At 40.8% G+C, this 17,347-nt stretch overlaps 1 protein-coding gene across 1 annotated transcript; it reads left to right on the top strand.

Annotated features, from left to right (window-relative positions):
- Positions 1 to 4,576: 4,576 nt before the first annotated feature.
- AGA (aspartylglucosaminidase) lies at positions 4,577 to 16,197 on the top strand. Its single transcript, XM_003276672.4, has 9 exons — positions 4,577 to 4,831; positions 6,987 to 7,140; positions 7,720 to 7,832; positions 8,918 to 9,030; positions 10,257 to 10,371; positions 11,425 to 11,500; positions 13,279 to 13,386; positions 14,403 to 14,536; positions 15,953 to 16,197. The coding sequence occupies exons 1-9, from the start codon at positions 4,705 to 4,707 to the stop codon at positions 16,051 to 16,053; spliced, it is 1,041 nt and encodes a 346-aa protein (XP_003276720.1). The 5' UTR covers positions 4,577 to 4,704; the 3' UTR covers positions 16,054 to 16,197.
- Positions 16,198 to 17,347: the final 1,150 nt, after the last annotated feature.

Below are 17,347 nucleotides of genomic sequence, written 5' to 3'. Positions count from 1 at the left end.
CCTATATTTAGATAACCTAGGTAATAGTTCAGTGGGGAGTTTTGAAAAAGAAATTATCATTTCAATGCCAAGTCACGCTTACAGCTTTGAACAAGTAGCAAAACATGGACATGTTTCTCAAATGGATTTCACAGCATCAGTGCAAAAGCCGGAGGGGATGGCTTAGTTTTTTAAGCCTCAGAATTGAAATACCTAGACTCCCTGCAACTACAGCATTAAATCCTCTGTGGAACCACAGCTTCAAATGCTATCAGGAGGGACTCAACTCTTCATCCTTCTGAGACTGATAAATTGAAAGCCATGAAGCTTAGAGGAAATGAGAGCCTGCAGCTGTCTGAAACTCCTCCACCCACCTCCAACACACACACACACACACACACACACACACACACAAACACACGCAAAGGTTCTATTTGCAACATCACTTAAGATTCCATTTGAGGCTTTCCCCTTGTTAAGACTTAAGGGTGCTGTTTTTAAGACATCCAGAAATCTCACAGTCCTGCCATGCACCATCTTTATAAGCATTTAAACCAAATTTCAGGCAGCTCCAAGTAAACTAAAAACATTATTTTTAATTCTCATTTAATATATTCAAGGAAATTCTAAGTGATTACTTTCAAATGCATTATAGGTATTGGGCCAACTCTTTATTCTTCCTGTGGAAATTTCTGTATCTCAAATTGATCAAATTGATTTCTTTTTACTGCCTTGTATGTTTCTGGACTGCCTCCTTGACATCAATTATAGATACTTGGGAATGGCAAATCAGAATAAGAGAATTTTATTTAATTTGCCTGGTATTCCACCATTCTCCCACATCTCCTACCTCATTCACAAAGCTTTGTAAAGTAAGAAAGAATACTATTATTATCTCCATTTTATAGACGAGAAAAGCATGGCTTAGGAAGCTTACATGAGTCAACCACAGTTGATATATAGTCACCTGTTTGTTTTTTTATTTTTTTTAATAGAGACAGGAATCTCGCTATGTTGCCCAGGCTGGTCTCAAACTCCTGGGCTCAAGCCATCCACCCACCTCAGCCTCCCAAAGTGCCATGACATGAGCCACCGGGCCTGGCCACACCCTAAGTTTTAAAATCTAAGTCTTGAAAATCCTCCGGAAGTATTGCTAGTTATAAGTAAGCTCTATTTAGGAACAGAAACATTTTGCCAAACAAAATTGTGAAATGCATTCTAAATTTAAATAAAAATAATTTTACAAATAGTTCCTTTGATTTATCAGTAACACTAAATATCTCTGCCCTTGTGTATAATGATTTAAAAGAATGAAAAATTGGAGAGGATGCTGGAAAAACTGAGGAGCATTTATTTTACGGTCTGCTACTGAAACAGGAAAAGTTCCCTTGTCCCCCTTGCAGGGCGTGTGATGGGGGCGTGGCTCGCTTTCTCAGTGCCCTGCTGCTCAAACCTCTATAGGGGCATACAGACAGGCAGACTGTGAGGCTCCGACCCCACAGCAGTGTCTAGGTGTGAATGTTCACAGCTGAAGCCCCGGTGGGCGTGTGTTACAGGGTGCTCTTTTAGTTTAACGTCCGTAGGCGTTTTGTGTTAGCTCAATTAGACCCCTGCCTTATCGAAAAGACAGAGGGCTTTCTGTATCCCGGGTTCTTACCTTGGTGCACCAGAAGAATTGGATCGCACGTGGGCTTGAAGAATGAGTGGAAAGTTTTATTGAGTGGAAGTAGCTCTCGGCAGACGAGGGAACCAGAAGGGAGACGGTTTTCTCTGGAGTCAGGTATGGCGGCCTGACTCCTCTCTGACCTCCCCGGACAAACTCTGCATTTTTCCCCTGGTCAACGGCCTGCCAGCATGCCGGTGTGCTCCTATGCTGGTGCGTTCTTTTCGACATCCAGCCGCCCCTGTATTCTCTGCCGATATGATCCTCTCAAAGTCCAGCTGCTTGTGTGTCTGCCCGCCAGGGTCTCGGGGTTTTTATAGGCACAGGATGAGAGCATGGCAGGCCAGGGTGGTCTTGGGAAATGCAACATTCGGGCAGGAAAACAAAAATGCCTGTCTTCACCTAGGTGGGCACAGGCCCAGGGAAGAAGCCCTAGCTGGGGACCACGCCCTCCTCTACCCAGCACTTCCCGTCCCCCTTCCGTATCATTTAAAGGGACCACGCCCTTCCCTTCCCAGCATTCCCTTCCCAGCACTTTCGTGCGGCATCGCTACCTGTTAACAGGTGTTCCCTTTTGTTTAGATTTCCCTCGAAACAAAGGCGAAGGACCTAATTATATTTAGGCCCAAAAGAGGACCTAAGTGAGAGTAACAGAAGGTTACTCCTAGGACTAAAATGAAAATTATTTTTCAAGTGTTAGTCAAAGGAAAACTACTCCAGAAGGAACCAAATATCCGGACGAATTTAACTTCTTTAAGAAATAGCTACAGTTTAGGCAAACTGGATAGTCGATCCAGTGGGTATTTTAGTAGCCACTAAGAAGACACTGAATCGGGTAGATTCTTTAGGGATTGCATATTAGTTATTTAAATACAAATATCCGGCCAGGCACGGTGGCTCACACCTGTAATCCCAGCATTTTGGGAGGTCGGGGGGGGGTGGGGGTGGATCACCTGAGGTCAGGAGTTCAAGACCAACCTGGGCAAAATGGCAAAACCTGTCTCTACTAAAAATACAAAAATTAGCCAGGCATGGTGGTGGGCAGTAGCAATCCCAGCTACTCAGGAGACTGGGGCAAGAGAATCTCTTGAATGCAGGAGGTGGAGGTTGCAGTGAGCTGAGATTACACCACTGAACTCCAGCCTGGGCGATAGAGCAAGACTCCATCTCAAAAAATAAATAAATACATACATACATACATACAAATATCCATGGAAAAGTTGATATATTGAGACCTTCTATCAGCCATTCCCACTATAGTGTAATTTAGCTGTTTCTCTGACAGGAATTTTTATTTAAGAAAAAAGAATTTTGGAGAATTAGACATAGTAGGAGGTAACAGATCAGGCTCTTTCCACCAGAAGAAACACAAATACCTTAAAAAACAGGAAGAGGCTAGAGAGATCAGTGGGGTACTAAGACCAATTGTCCATGTACTGTATTTTACAATTTTTGCTAAAGGCATGTCCTAATTCCTTGAGGCTGCATAAAAATACTAAGCCCAGGAGCTAAGGAAAATTTACTCAGAGGACAATGTATGTTTTTCTTGCTTTCTTACCCTGTTTCACCCAAGTTTCCAGTTTCACCTGCCATTGGGTTATGCTGATTACTCCGGCAGAGATGACTTGTTCCTCTTCCAAACCCCATGAAAGGAACTTAGAAAATTTCTCTTTATTGTACCTTTTAAATAACACTTCCCCAGCGGGATAATGATACTTCTGGGCTATCTTATGTTCTTTAAATTATGTATTTAATTTCCTAGCAATCAATAAGAGCCTTGAAGGTTTTGTAAGTCTCACAACTCCTACCTAGTTTACATTTTTACATTTATTTATTTATTTTTGAGACAAAGTCTCGCTCTGTTGCCCAGGCTGGAGTGAAGTGGCACGATTTCAGTTTAGCGCAATCTCCACCTCCCGGGTTCAAGCAATTCTGCCTCAGCCTCCCAAGTAGCTGGGACTACAGGCATGCACCACCACGCCCGGCTAATTTTTGTATTTTTAGTAGAGATGGGATTTCACTATGTTGGCCAGGCTGGTCTCGAACTCCTGACCTCGTGATCCACCCGCCTCAGCATCCCAAAGTGCCGGAATTACAGGCGTGAGCCGTTGCACCTGGCCTAGTTCATATTTTTAAAGTTTGTATAGATTTATAGATGCTTTTAAAAATTATCTGATTATATGTCTTGCCTTGGCAACATGGGCAGGCATTCCAGACGCCCAAAGGGATTATTAGTTCATGTTCGCAAGTCTGCCCAGCAATAAAACTGAGCAGCCTCCACCACGCACTTAAAGTCCCCATTCCTCCTTTTATTCATTTATTTAGCACTTAATAGTGCCAGGCAGGAAGGTAAAAATACATTTAAAAAGGAATGGAGGTAGTCTTCTTGCCCTGGAGGTGCAGGAAGCTGCACTTCAGTGTGCTAGGTAGGGGGTACATAGGCTGTTTCTGTTTTTCTTCCAGCTCAGGGATTTATAATGAGAGGAAGTGCTACAAAAAGCTGTGGTGCGAAAATGACGGACGCTATGAATGGAAAAAAAATCTAAAATGAATCCGATCCTAAGCAAACACGCCTCACCTACACTCAATAACTACTGCATATCTCCGAGGCCTGGGATCCCCAAGAATATACTGAGTTTGACAAACTTTTCAACTTCAACTTTAAATTAAAAAGACAGTAAAAGAACCAAATCCACAGTACACAACGATCAGCTAAAGTTCCTGGGGCCCTGCAACCCACAGTTGAATAATTTTATATTAAATTCCCAATATCAAGCTAAATCTATTTTAACAACAGGAAAAGCAGCAACTTGTTTGGCTATTTTAAAAATCACCACAGCACTTAGGAAGAAGCACCTTAGCGCAGGGAACAGCTCAGCACCCCGTGACACAAGTCTCCAGCGGGCCCAGGGACGCCTCGTCTCGCGAGAGTTGAGGGAGACCTGAGCGCACCCCCGAGAGAGCGAGCGTGGCCGCTAGGCGGGCGGGGCACTGGGGATTAATTGTTCGGCGATCGCTGGCTGCCGGGACTTTTCTCGCGCTGGTCTCTTCGGCGCTCAGGGATGGCGCGGAAGTCGAACTTGCCTTTGCTTCTCGTTCCGTTTCTGCTCTGCCAGGCCCTAGTGCGCTGCTCCAGCCCTCTGCCCCTGGTCCTCAACACTTGGCCTTTTAAGAATGCAACCGAAGCAGGTGCGGGTTGGCGGCCTGGGCGGGTGGCTGCGCCGCGGGAGCTTGCGGGTGGGGAGGACTAGCCCGCCCCGCTGCAGTCACCGGGCAGGGAGGACGGACGAGCGCCGGGCTGGGCCGGGCCTCGCGGTCCCGCCCTCTAGGCCTTCCTGAGTCTCCAGCGCCGCTCAGTCTCTTGGAAGTGGCCTTTAGTGCATCCTCCCCACGTATCACTGTTGCATTTTAGGTCCTCCCTTCATGCAGCCCCCAGCGCAATGTATTTTCCACCCTGCTGCTGACCATAGTTATGGCCTTTGTGCTTTAATCAAGTAGCACCTACGCTTTTCTGCCTGACAGTCTTTTCACGGGCTGTGTACGTCTCCACCTCTCGTTTCTAATCCTTCACTTCTTCGCAATTTTGTAGACGACTAATAGTTTCCCAGCCATAGCCCACTCTTTTCCCATTTGCTTTTTTTGCCATGCGTTGTCATGCTTTACTTGCCGCCTAGAATTCAAGGTTCCAACCTTTGCTGTACATTAACACTATCTGCGGAGCTTCTCAAAAATCATCCTGCCGGGGCCCACCTCCTGTGATTGTCATCTAACTGCTGGAACCAGGGCAACTGTTTTTCTTTAAAAAGCTGCCTAGGTGATTTCGATTTGCAGACAGGGTTGAGTACCACTAAACTAAGGTATCACCTCTTCCAGGAAGCGTTCACTGACTTATCTGCCCTCGTGCCCAGAATGAGTTAGGTTCCTGCCTTCTGTGTCTTGTTAATAGCCTTTACGTACCTTTATCTTGGCATTTTCGCATTGTACTATGCTTGTTTCTTTCATTTGCTTAATGACCAGAAGAGTCATTTTCAGACCGCTCCTCCTCCATCTGAGGTTGCTAACGTATTAACTTTCTGGGGCAGAAGTGGCTCCAGAATTTGGTGGAGCTACATTTCTGTGTTACAGGCAGTGCATACAATTCAGAGAAAATGAAGAAACAGGCTGTGAAAAAGATACTCCCGGCGATAATGAGACGAAAAGAAATTGCATCAGCCTGGGGGGGGGACAGTTCTGTGTTTAAGTTGCCTGTATGGAAAGAGGGAACTTGCGTAAATACACTTTCAAGCCTGTAGATGCTGTAGTGATGCTTAAAGTGTTTACCAACAAGAGCACCTACTCTTCAAGGAATTCTGTTGTTACCAGGAAAGAAATTGTCCATCAAAGACCCTTCCCCCACACCACCAAATGTATGGGATCCTGGCTCTGCTACTTACCAGCTATGTGACCTTTAACTGCCTGACCTGTGGCTCTGTTTCCTTTTCTTTAAAATGAGGGTCGTGATTGTGCAGTACCTACCACAGAAGCTGTTATGAAGACCCAATGAACTAATCCATATGAAGTCCACGTTGTAATTGTTTGCTGTTCAGTGTTATTAAGACTTCCTGGGATAGGTGTTAACCTCAATACACATATTATGCATATTTTAATCTAATGATGCAGAAGAAATGTGTGAAGAAGGCTGCGGTTTAGTGGATTTTTTATTTAACTGCCTTTTAGTAGTTTCGATTGTACCTTTTAAAATAAAGGAGGGGGCCGGGCGCGGTGGCTCACTCTTGTAATCCCAGCACTTTGGGAGGCCGAGGCGCTCGGATCACGAGGTCAGAAGATCGAGACCACGGTGAAACCCCGTCTCTACTAAAAATACAAAAAAAAATTAGCCGGGCGTGGTGGCGGGCGCCTGTAGTCCCAGCTACTCGGAGAGGCTGAGGCAGGAGAATGGCGTGAACCGGGGAGGCGGAGCTTGCAGTGAGCCGAGATTGCGCCACTGCACTCCAGCCTGGGCGACGGAGCGAGACTCCGTCTCAAAAAAATAAATAAATAAATAAAATAAAGGAGGGGATACTGATTTCGTTTCTCACACATAGAAGAGATAGATATTAGTAAGTGAAAAAAAAAACCTTCATCTTGCACCAATAGCCAGTTTTTTGAGTTCTTCTGATAACTAGCTAAATAATTTTGACTCTTCACTCTGACTCCTTTGTAGCACTTGATAAACTAATGTGTTAAAAAATCAGCTTAACTCAGTAAATGTGAAAAAGTTGTTAAATTGGAGTTGGTTTGTTGCATTTGGCATTGAAAAAATATATATAAATATAAACAAGCATTATTGGGATTTGATTAACAGCATGGAAGGCATTAGCATCTGGAGGCTCCGCCCTGGATGCAGTGGAGAGCGGCTGTGCCATGTGTGAGAGAGAGCAGTGTGACGGCTCTGTAGGCTTTGGAGGAAGTCCTGATGAACTTGGAGAAACCACACTAGATGCCATGATCATGGATGGGTAAGAACACCGTTTAGGTCCTGTTTATTATGTTGAGTTACATTTAGACTTGTGATCTTCTGAGAGCAAGATGAAAGAATGCATGAGTTTTGTCACAGATCAAAACCCCTAGCTTATCATACTTGACCTTTCTAAACAGTTTCCCTCTCAATTGAAAAGAAAAATCAGAGTAATAGAAATATCACATGGAGAGATGGGTAGTGTCCTTAGAACTGGGAGAATGCCAAGCTAAAAACCTATGTCTCTGACCTTGTAAGCAATCGTTTATCTGCTGTCCACAAATGCTGTGGTTTGCCTGACCTGAAGCCTTCAGGCCCCTTTCAAAAGCCATATTTAAAATTAGCTTGGAGAAACAGAATATTATTGCTGTTGTGGTATATGGCAAGTTGATTTTCTATTTTTTTCCTTAATTTTGTCTGATTGTGGGAATCTATATGAACTTCATGGATGTGCTGTCACTTCTGTGTTAAGATGGTGGAGTTTAACTGCAAAACACTATTGATTGGAGAAAAGCAATGTTTTTAATCTATGAACCTCTGAAAACTCCTTAATTCCTAACTGCATTCTATTTTCTTGCAGCACTACTATGGATGTAGGAGCAGTAGGAGATCTTAGACGAATTAAAAATGCTATTGGTGTGGCACGGAAAGTACTGGAACATACAACACACACACTTTTAGTAGGAGAGTCAGGTATTTTTTTAACTACACTGAAATTGTTTCTAGTCTTTTGACTATAGTTTTCACTGAAAAATAGTACAAAATCATGGATAAAAGCAGACCTAAGTTCAAATTCCAGCTGTTTTACTTAATATCTATTTAACTGGATAAGTAACTTCTAAATCTCTTTACTTCTTCATCTCTAAGAAGAAGGGAATGGAAGTTTTGCTGTGGTGGGGTCTATTATTTGAACACCTTCCAAGTTATAGACCAAAAACCATACAGTGACCTGTAGTCAAAATTTATTGTTAATAATCTATTAATCTAACAACTCCAGTAGGCTTCCCTCAATTTTGTAGCATCTACAGAATTAGAAACTACCTGACAAGTAAAAGGATCTGCTACCCATTCATTGGAATTCAGTTGTTCCTTTGGTGTCTCAAAGTTTTTTTTTTATACGTGGGCATTGCAGTCTAGTTTCAGTGCAATTCTAAGACTCAGTATTGGTGAGAAGTGTGCCTTTTCTTTTGTGAAGTGGAAGGAGGAAAATTGTGGAGGAGGCGAGGTGGGAAGGGAACTCTTTTTTTTTCTTTTGAGACGGAGTTTCACTCTTGTCACCCAGGCTGGAGTGCAATGGCGCGATCTCGGCTCCCTGCAACCTCCGCCTCCTGGGTTCAAGTGATTCTCCTACCTCAGCCTCCCAAGTAGCTGGGATTACAGGCACACGCCAGCACGCCCAGCTAATTTTTGTATTTTTAGTAGAGACGGAGTTTCACCATGTTGGCCAGGATGGTCTCAATCTCTTGACTTCATGATCCACCTGCCTCAGCATCCCAAAGTGCTGGGATTACAGGTGTGAGCCACCATGCCTGGCCAGGACGAGAACTCTTATAATGTGTACCCCAATGGTTTTAAGTGGATCAGTTTTAGGAAGGGCATAAGGAAATCGAAGGTCTAAAAATTGAGTCCCTTCAAACTGTTCATGTGTGAATATTCCTTTGAAAGTCTTTGTGTAGCACAATTAAGATGCTGCTGACCCAGAATGCCTCCAGTACATAAATTTTTGTTGAAAAGACAATACTTGAATAATTTACACTTTCCTTTTTTCCAATCTCCAGCCACCAAATTTGCTCAAAGTATGGGGTTTATCAATGAAGACTTATCTACCAGTGCTTCTCAAGCTCTTCATTCAGATTGGCTTGCTCAGAATTGCCAGCCAAATTATTGGAGGGTGTGTACACATTTAATTTAAAAAAATAAGTTAATTGAAAATATTCAGTGACATCTTTTCTGCTCACTGTTGCCTGCCTGTTGTCTAGGGTGCTGGTTAGCATCCTGGCTGTACATTAGAACCAGTGGTTTTAGTTGATTCTCCAGGTATGGATGTGCCTGAAACACCTCTAGCTGCATCGGATGCATATCCAGCGGGGAGAGCTACTGGTCTTTTGCAATAGTTTTCAAACTGAAGTTTCTGCCATGTGGAGGTGGCTGCCTCAATCAGGGCTGCTCTGCTTGTATTTCTTTGTAACTAAGTCTAAAAAATCAGTTTGGAAACTATGAGTCTAAAATATTTCTTAGATTTTATGTGCAGTATATCCAGTATCTTGTTCTTGACTTGAGGACATGTAATATTACATGTCTAGTATGTTGCCAGTGGAATAATTTTTCTTTAATGGGACTTTCGGCATAAATCAGTTTGCCTTTGCCATACAGGGTCCTTCTGTGGAATATCTTAGTCTCTCATATATTTCTTCCCTAAGTCCTAATTACTTTTGAGTAGCCATCAAGTCAGAAGTCCCTTGGGTTAGCACTTGAGAGAGGCTAATCATAAAACGAAGTTAGGGGAGGCACCTAAGTGCACTGATGTGTAAGACATGAGGAATAGGAATAGGTTTCTTGCTTTAATACCAGTCTACATACACAACCTAAATTTATGAGTTTGCATTATATTCTTGAGCCTTTAAGATTTATAAAGGAATCTTAAAGCACAGCTTAGAATATATTCACATAAACCTAGCTTTGAAAAAACAATAAAGGCTTTTAAAACATATTTTACTTTAAATCTCAGAATTCTTTGGCCAAGGAACAAATTTCTGAAATTTAAAGTTCCAGTGTGTATCTAATTTGTTTAAGGATTAATATCTAATTTTTAAAAACTTTATATCTACTATTGTGTTGAGAATTTTAGGTGTATATGAAGAGAGAAATTAGGGACTTGTGTCATGCAATATAGATACCTCACCTATATTATTTAATTCTTAGACTAGAATGGATATTCAGTAAAATTACTTATTTGTTTTTATGTAAGACTTAGTGATTTCTTAGCTTTTAATTCTTATCTTTAAGTTACCAGATGTCTTTTTTTGGTTTCTTGCTAGTGTTTAGTGATTGTACATAATTTCTTGGCAATTTCTAAAATACCCTTTGTAAGAAATAAAACTTAAATCTTGTTTACAGAATGTTATACCAGATCCCTCAAAATACTGTGGACCCTACAAACCACCTGGTATCTTAAAGCAGGATAGTCCTACCCATAAAGAAATAGAAGATGATCGTGGTCATGACACTATTGGTAATTTGCCTTTTGTGCAGTTTTTATGGATAAAGGTTAGTTAATTATCTTCCTGTAGCTCTTCCCTATTCTTCTACCAGAAGTTGATTTTGATTGTTTTAACTGCCAGTTAAGTGTGCCTCTCTATAGATAGAGCCATCTTGTCTTAGCATCTGTATAAAATTTGGTAAATTATTTATGCAAGACACTTAAAACCCAATGACTGTTCACTTGTGTATTTTTAAATCTTTATTTGATATTTCATTTTTTGGCAGTTTTATGTTGCTGTATTTTAGTGACCTTAAATAACTTTTTTCAAGTTATAATGTTGAAAATTTACATTAGTCTATGTCTTAGTTTGTTTTTCGCTGCTATAACAGACTACCACAGACTGGGTAATTTATCAACAAAAGTTTATTTGGCTCACAGTTCTGGAGCCTGAGAAGTTCAAGAACAGGGTGCTGGCATCTGGCAAGAGCCATCCCAAGGTGGAAGTCAAGAGAATGAGACAGGAAATCGGGTAGAACTCATCGTTTATATCAGGAACCCACTCCCTGCGATAATGGCATTAAGCCCTTTCAGCCTAATCACCTCTTAAAGGCCCCACCTGTTAATAATAATGTTAATTGCCCATTACAATGGCAGTTAACAAAATACCCAGACTGGATGGCTTATAAACAACAGAAATTTATTCCTCACTGTTTGGGAGGCTGGGAAGTTCAAGATCAAGGCACTGGCAGGTTCAGAGTTTGGAGACGGCTTGTTTCCTGTTTCCTTTCTCATGGATGGCATCTTCTTGCTGTGTCCTCACATGATGGGAGGGGCGAGGAAGCTCTCTGGGGCCTCATTTATAAGCGCATAAATTCCATCCATGGGGGCTCTGTCCTCATGACCTAATGAGCTCCCAAAGGCCTCACCTCTTGATACCATCACCTTGTGGAATAGAATGTTGACGTGAATTTGGGGGAACACAAACATTCAGACCACAGCAGTTATTACCAGATGCTCAATTATTTGGTTATATTTGAGGTAAACTTTATACACCTACAGTGATTTTTTTTTTTTAACTTCTAGGCATGGTTGTAATCCATAAGACAGGACGTATTGCTGCTGGTACATCTACAAATGGTATAAAATTCAAAATACATGGGTTAGTGTTTCCAAAAGAACAGAGCTCTCAAATGTACATTGAATGCAGAGCAATATATGCCAGGTGCTATGGGGGTTGCAAAGTACAGCCCTATTCTCACAGCTGCCATGAATGAGTGTGAAAGAAAATGCAGTACTCTCTGCTGAGTGCCACAGGAGAGGGAGTCACAGCCGGTGTTGTAGGGTTTAGAGGTGGCAGAGGTGATCACTTTAAGCTGGGGTAGTTAGGAACACCAGTAAAGTGATGCTTGGAGCTGACCCCTGAGTCATGGTAGTTCAGGTTCAGCGCTCCTACTGGCTAGGAAAGTTGTGTGGGTGTATGTGTGTGTGCAGGGCTCCCACTGGGGTGTGTGTGTATGTGTGCGTGTGTTTTGAACCCCCACTGGCTTGGAAAGAAGGGGTGTGTGTGTGTGTGTGTGTGTGTGTGTGTGTTCAGAACTACTGGCGTGGAAAGAAGGTTGTGTGTGTGTGTGTGTGCACTCGGCTCCCACTGGTGGTGTTTGTGGGTGTGTGTGTGTGTTCAGGGCCCCCACTGGCTAGGGAAGAAGGGGTGTGGGGGTGTGTGTGTATTTTGGGGTAGGGGAAGTGGTATTGGAAGATAAGACTACAAGGGAAGACTGGAGCCAGATTTAAGGAGTCTTAAGTCAGGTTAAGGCATTCTGGATTTAATTTTGAAATAGAAAAGCATTAAAAATTTCTTACTATAAAAAAATCTGGTAAAAGTTTGACATATTACATAGGAAGCAGAAATAGATTATAGATAAAGGAAACGACTTTTGAACATGTTGCAGTCATCTGGAAATTAGATGATAAAGGATGGTAGTAATAGAATAGTCACTGTAAATCTATGCCATCCTGGTATATACCTGGCTGATAACAAGTTCTTTTAAAAAATTAATTTTAATGACAATGAAAATTATGTGTATTTGTGGTGTACAACATGATATTTTGATGTATGTATATGTTGTAGAATGGCTAAATCAAGCTATTTCACTTATTATCTCACAGACCTATTTTATTATGGTGAGAACACTTAAAATCTACTTAGCAGTTTTCGGCTGGGCACGGTGGCTCACGCCTGTAATCCCAGCTCTTTGGAAGGCCAAGGCAGGCGGATCACCTAAGGTCAGGAGTTCAAGACCAGCCTGGCCAACATGGTGAAACCTCATCTCTACTAAAAAAGAGAAAAAAAATACAAAAAATTAGCCGAGGTTGGTGGTTTGTGTCTGTAGTCCCAGCTACTCAGCAGGCTGAGGCAGGGAGAATTGCTTGAACCCAGGAGGCGGAGGTTGCAGTGAGCCAAGATCATGCCATTGCACTCTAGCTGGGTGACAGAGCAAGACTCCATCTCAAAAAAAAAAAAAATCTACTTTGCAGTTTTCAAATATGCACTCTATTGTTATTAAGCTTAGTCAGCATGATCCGCAGTAGGCCTCTGGAACTTACCCTCCTGCCTAACTGGAATTCTGTGTCCTTTGACCCGCATCTCGCCAGTTCCCCCTCCCCCAGCCTCCAGTAACCATCATTTTAGTCTCTGTTACTATGAGTTCAACTGTTTTACACTCCACGTGTGATAACAACTTCTTACATAATTAATGTAGGTTTGTGAAAACCTTAGTTGAAGAACTAATGAAAACCTGTTCTGTCTTTGTTCTGATGAAGAATTTACTTAAAACGGTATCAGAGGCTAAGTGGAACTATCCCTTATTTGGAACAGCTTATGACTTAATGTGTTTTGCACTCGATTTCCTGCCCTAAATTGTTAATACCCTCGCAAAGCCGTGTAGGAGACTCACCAATACCTGGAGCTGGAGCCTATGCTGACGATACTGCAGGGGCAGCCGCAGCCACTGGGAATGGTGATATATTGATGCGCTTCCTACCAAGGTATGACTTCTTAGTTTGTGAATTTTAGAGACCTTTGAAGAAGATATTTTTTTCTTTTAAGATAGAAAATAATTTTTGAGGCTGGGTGCCATGGCTCACGACTGTAATCCCAGCACTTTGGGAGACTGAGGCAGATGGATCACCTGAGGTCAGGAGTTCGAGACCAGCCCGGCCAACATGGTCTCAAACACCTGACCGTTTCTACTAAAAATACAAGAAATTTAGCTGGGCATGGTGGTACAAGTCTATAGTCCCAGCTACTCGGGGAGGTAGGAGAATCGCTTGAACCTGGGAAACAGAGGTTGCAGCGAACCAAGATCGTGCCACTGCACTCCAGCCTGGGCAACAAGAGTGAGACTCTGTCTCAAGAAAAAAAAAAAAAACAAAAAAAAACACAATTTTTGTATTGTGTAACTGAATTTCTGTGCACAAGAGCTTCTTAGAAACTGCATACAAACTTGTTGCCTATTATTTTGATAATGATAATCATTCAAGTTAAGTAATCATAGTCCTGTGAAATAAAGTAGTATTTCTCACCCTGCTTTCCAGATGAGAATACTTACGATCTATTTAGATAATTGATGTAAAGCTACTGAGTAAAGGAGCTGTGATAATTGATGGTAAAAGTAGGAAGTGCAGTCATCGTGTACCTTTAACCACCCTAGCTAGATGTTGTGCCCATGCACACTACTTTCCCCTTTGATTGTAGCTGTTTTTCTCATTGAAACTCTGTATTCTTTTTGACTTCTGGCCATTACTACTGACAGTTATTCAGCCAAAGCCAAAAATAATGTTCCACATCTGAAATTAATGGGTGGATTAGTTGAAAAGATAGACATTGTATCAAAGTTGACTTGCTTTGTGGATGCTTTAATAGAAGTAACCCGCTCCTGTTCATTTATGTGTATTCTATCACATGTGGCAATTTTGGTGGTTTTAATTTCTAACTTCAAGTAACCCAGTTTGGAGTTAGTATTTATTCTGTGACACTAAGGTTTCACCTCTGTTTCAATCAGCTACCAAGCTGTAGAATACATGAGAAGAGGAGAAGATCCAACCATAGCTTGCCAAAAAGTGATTTCAAGAATCCAGAAGTATTTTCCAGAATTCTTTGGGGCTGTTATATGTGCCAATGTGACTGGAAGTTATGGTAAGTTGTGTTTGGATTTCGTATTTCTGTGAACTTCCAAATATTTATAAAACATACACTTTTTAAATATTGTTGTGTACAACACACTATATTCAATAGAAAAAGAGACTCCTTAAGTGGGCATTGAATAAGTGTTAACTGATGATCTGTCAAGACCCACAGCGTTAAAAATATACCTAAAAGCCTCTTGATTGACTGCTGGTGGTTATGACCCAATCTCTGACTAGTAGTTCTTATCTTTCATATGTGTCTTAAATGAAGTTTAGCTTCAGCTCCAGTACATGTTGACATAGGCTAATCTAGTCAAATGTTTATACTAATTAAAAATAGACAAGAATAAATTATCTTCCCTATTTCTTTTCTATTCATTATTTAAATACCTCAGCCATTTAGATCTTCTCGGGGCTCCAAAGAACAAAATATATTACTAATTAGTAAACCAAAGAGGTTAGCAGAATTATTTTTGCACTGTTTGAGGCTTGTCTTTCGCTTCATTTATTCTCCATATGAGCCTATGAGCCTATCACAGTTTCAAAGCATTTTAAGATCAGCCACTGCTGATTCTCATTAGTGAATTTTCAGATGGGGAAGATACACAGCTTACTGATCAATATGACTTATTAGGTTGGACTTGCTTATTATTGTTCTTTGATCTTTTACTTCTCACAGTTCTATATTTGAAAAACTTGTTTGAGGAATGCTTTATTCTTTTTTAAGCACTAAGACACAAAAGTCAATAAAAATTATGAAGGGGAAAAGCTTTATATATCAAATAAGGCAGTTTTATTGATTCCCTCTTAAGAAATAAACCTTATTAGAAAGCTCAAAGTTGGATTTAACAGAATGAAAAAAAAACGATAATTATATAATTGTGGATAAATTTACAGGTGACTAGTTTCTTCTATTTAATGACCGAAGAGGACCCTCCCCCAGGAGTTTGAGCATGGGAAGATGAACTTGATTAGACAAAGCATCTTGACAAATTACTCTTGACTCTTCCTGTCAGAGTAGAAGAATAGGGAGCAATGGTGGGGTATCAGGTTATGAATGAATGATGAGAATGTTCTAGTGGATAGAGAAATAAAATGTGGGGGATGTGCCTGAATCATTTTTTCTAAGAAAAACATGTAAGAACAGTTAAATAATCGTAGCAGTGACAGCATGTGTATAGATCAACAACAACAACAAAAATCAGCCAGTTTTCTGAAGTTCAAAGAGATAGCTTACCAGCTACCTCGTTCCTTTCATGGACTGTTCACTGCTCAGTTCTGAGGAGGATGACACTAGTGTATTTCCATGTGCCTTAGACATAAGGTATACAGTAGCCAGTGTCTAGTCAAATAAGCCATATCTATATTGGTTATAAATATGTGCATCTTATAGTTAACCAAATGTCTTTCTCATTTTTGGCCCCAGGTGCTGCTTGCAATAAACTTTCAACATTTACTCAGTTTAGTTTCATGGTTTATAATTCCGAAAAAAATCAGCCAACTGAGGAAAAAGTGGACTGCATCTAATCCATCTTTTCTGTCAACATCTGTATTTAAAGAAGAAAGAAAGAAAGGCTGAAAAGGCTGCTCACTATCATCATCTAGTGTTCCTCATGTGTTCTAAAGTCTTTTTGTAAAATAAACACAAAAATAAATTTCGTTGAAGTGGCACTTTCTGTATCTGAAATTTTATTATCTATTTTTATTTAACCTTTTTTATATTCTCTGAAGATGAATATGTATATGGCTGTGCTTTGTATATATTTAAGTTTTAAGTGACATTTGGATTTCTGATCAGTGTTGCAAAAAATTGCTACTTTGAGATTTATTTCCACAGTGATATATTAAACCCAAAAGGAATCATCATATTTGGATGCTTAAAATAGAGTATACAAGTTTTTTAGACCCAAAGAAAAAAACAGCAGAGTCTCAGCATGATCAGTCCTGACTGAATTTCAGTATGTCACAGTGATGCATCTCTTAGCACTGATTATTGGTTTTACTTAATATTCCCTAAAAACTTGAGGAAGGAAGATGATTGATAGAACATGAGATACTCTTTGTTTTGTGCATACTAGAAAATACGGGCAATCTTCCGATGAGCAATTGTGTTAATTTTCTTTGCTTTTTTCCTCTTTTGGAGCTCTCAAGTGTGTGAAAGTTCTAAAGCCACAAAAATCGATGATGTTTTAGCTGCTAATATTTAGTATTGATCATTTCTTTTAAAAATGATTTGGGGAACTTGATATGTACTGTAATTTTACTAATCCCTTACGCAGAGGTGGGTATTGCAATTAGAAGTCAAGAAATAGGTTGTTTAACTTGGTTTGTCTCCCTAACTTCTGATTAACTCTCTGTATGACAACTCTACAGAAGTTGTGCGCGTGCTTTCTCAGCAGCATTTTTCCTTCAAAATCATCTTTTTAATCAACAATCATTAATAAATGTACATGTACGATATTGTCTTCAAACTTTAGAATTTCAGCTGTTTTTTCTATGCTATCTTATGTTTAATGTTCTTTCTAATTTAGGGGAGAAAGCTATCGTTTTAAGAACAGTGTAGGTCATTTGTTCTGGGACCTTGCTATGTATCAGAATTGTCTGGGGAGCCTCTTTAAAAATGCCATCTGTCCCACTAAGTCAGGTTCTCCATAAATGAAGACTTGAAACCTGGAATTAGCAACTACTAATGGCAGCCCTACAGCTTCACACTCTCAGAGAAGGAATCTTACTCTTCAGGGTTATCTGAGGTATGCTAACCTACTTAAACCTGGTGCTGGGCCTTGGAAAAAGAAAAAAGAAATCAGATTTAAACTTGCGG

Source organism: Nomascus leucogenys, chromosome 7b, assembly GCF_006542625.1.
Source record: "Nomascus leucogenys isolate Asia chromosome 7b, Asia_NLE_v1, whole genome shotgun sequence".
NCBI classification, from domain to species: domain Eukaryota; kingdom Metazoa; phylum Chordata; class Mammalia; order Primates; family Hylobatidae; genus Nomascus; species Nomascus leucogenys.
The sequence above is the reverse complement of the archived record's forward strand: the minus strand, read 5'-3'. Positions and strand labels throughout refer to the sequence as shown.

Excerpts from the sequence above, each read along its gene's own strand:
- AGA (XM_003276672.4), top strand. The coding sequence starts at position 4,705 with ATGGCGCGGAAGTCGAACTTGCCTTTGCTTCTCGTTCCGTTTCTGCTC. Across the intron at positions 7,141-7,719 it reads GATGCCATGATCATGGATGG|CACTACTATGGATGTAGGAG; the intron begins GTAAGAACACCG and ends ATTTTCTTGCAG. Across the intron at positions 9,031-10,256 it reads GCCAGCCAAATTATTGGAGG|AATGTTATACCAGATCCCTC; the intron begins GTGTGTACACAT and ends TCTTGTTTACAG.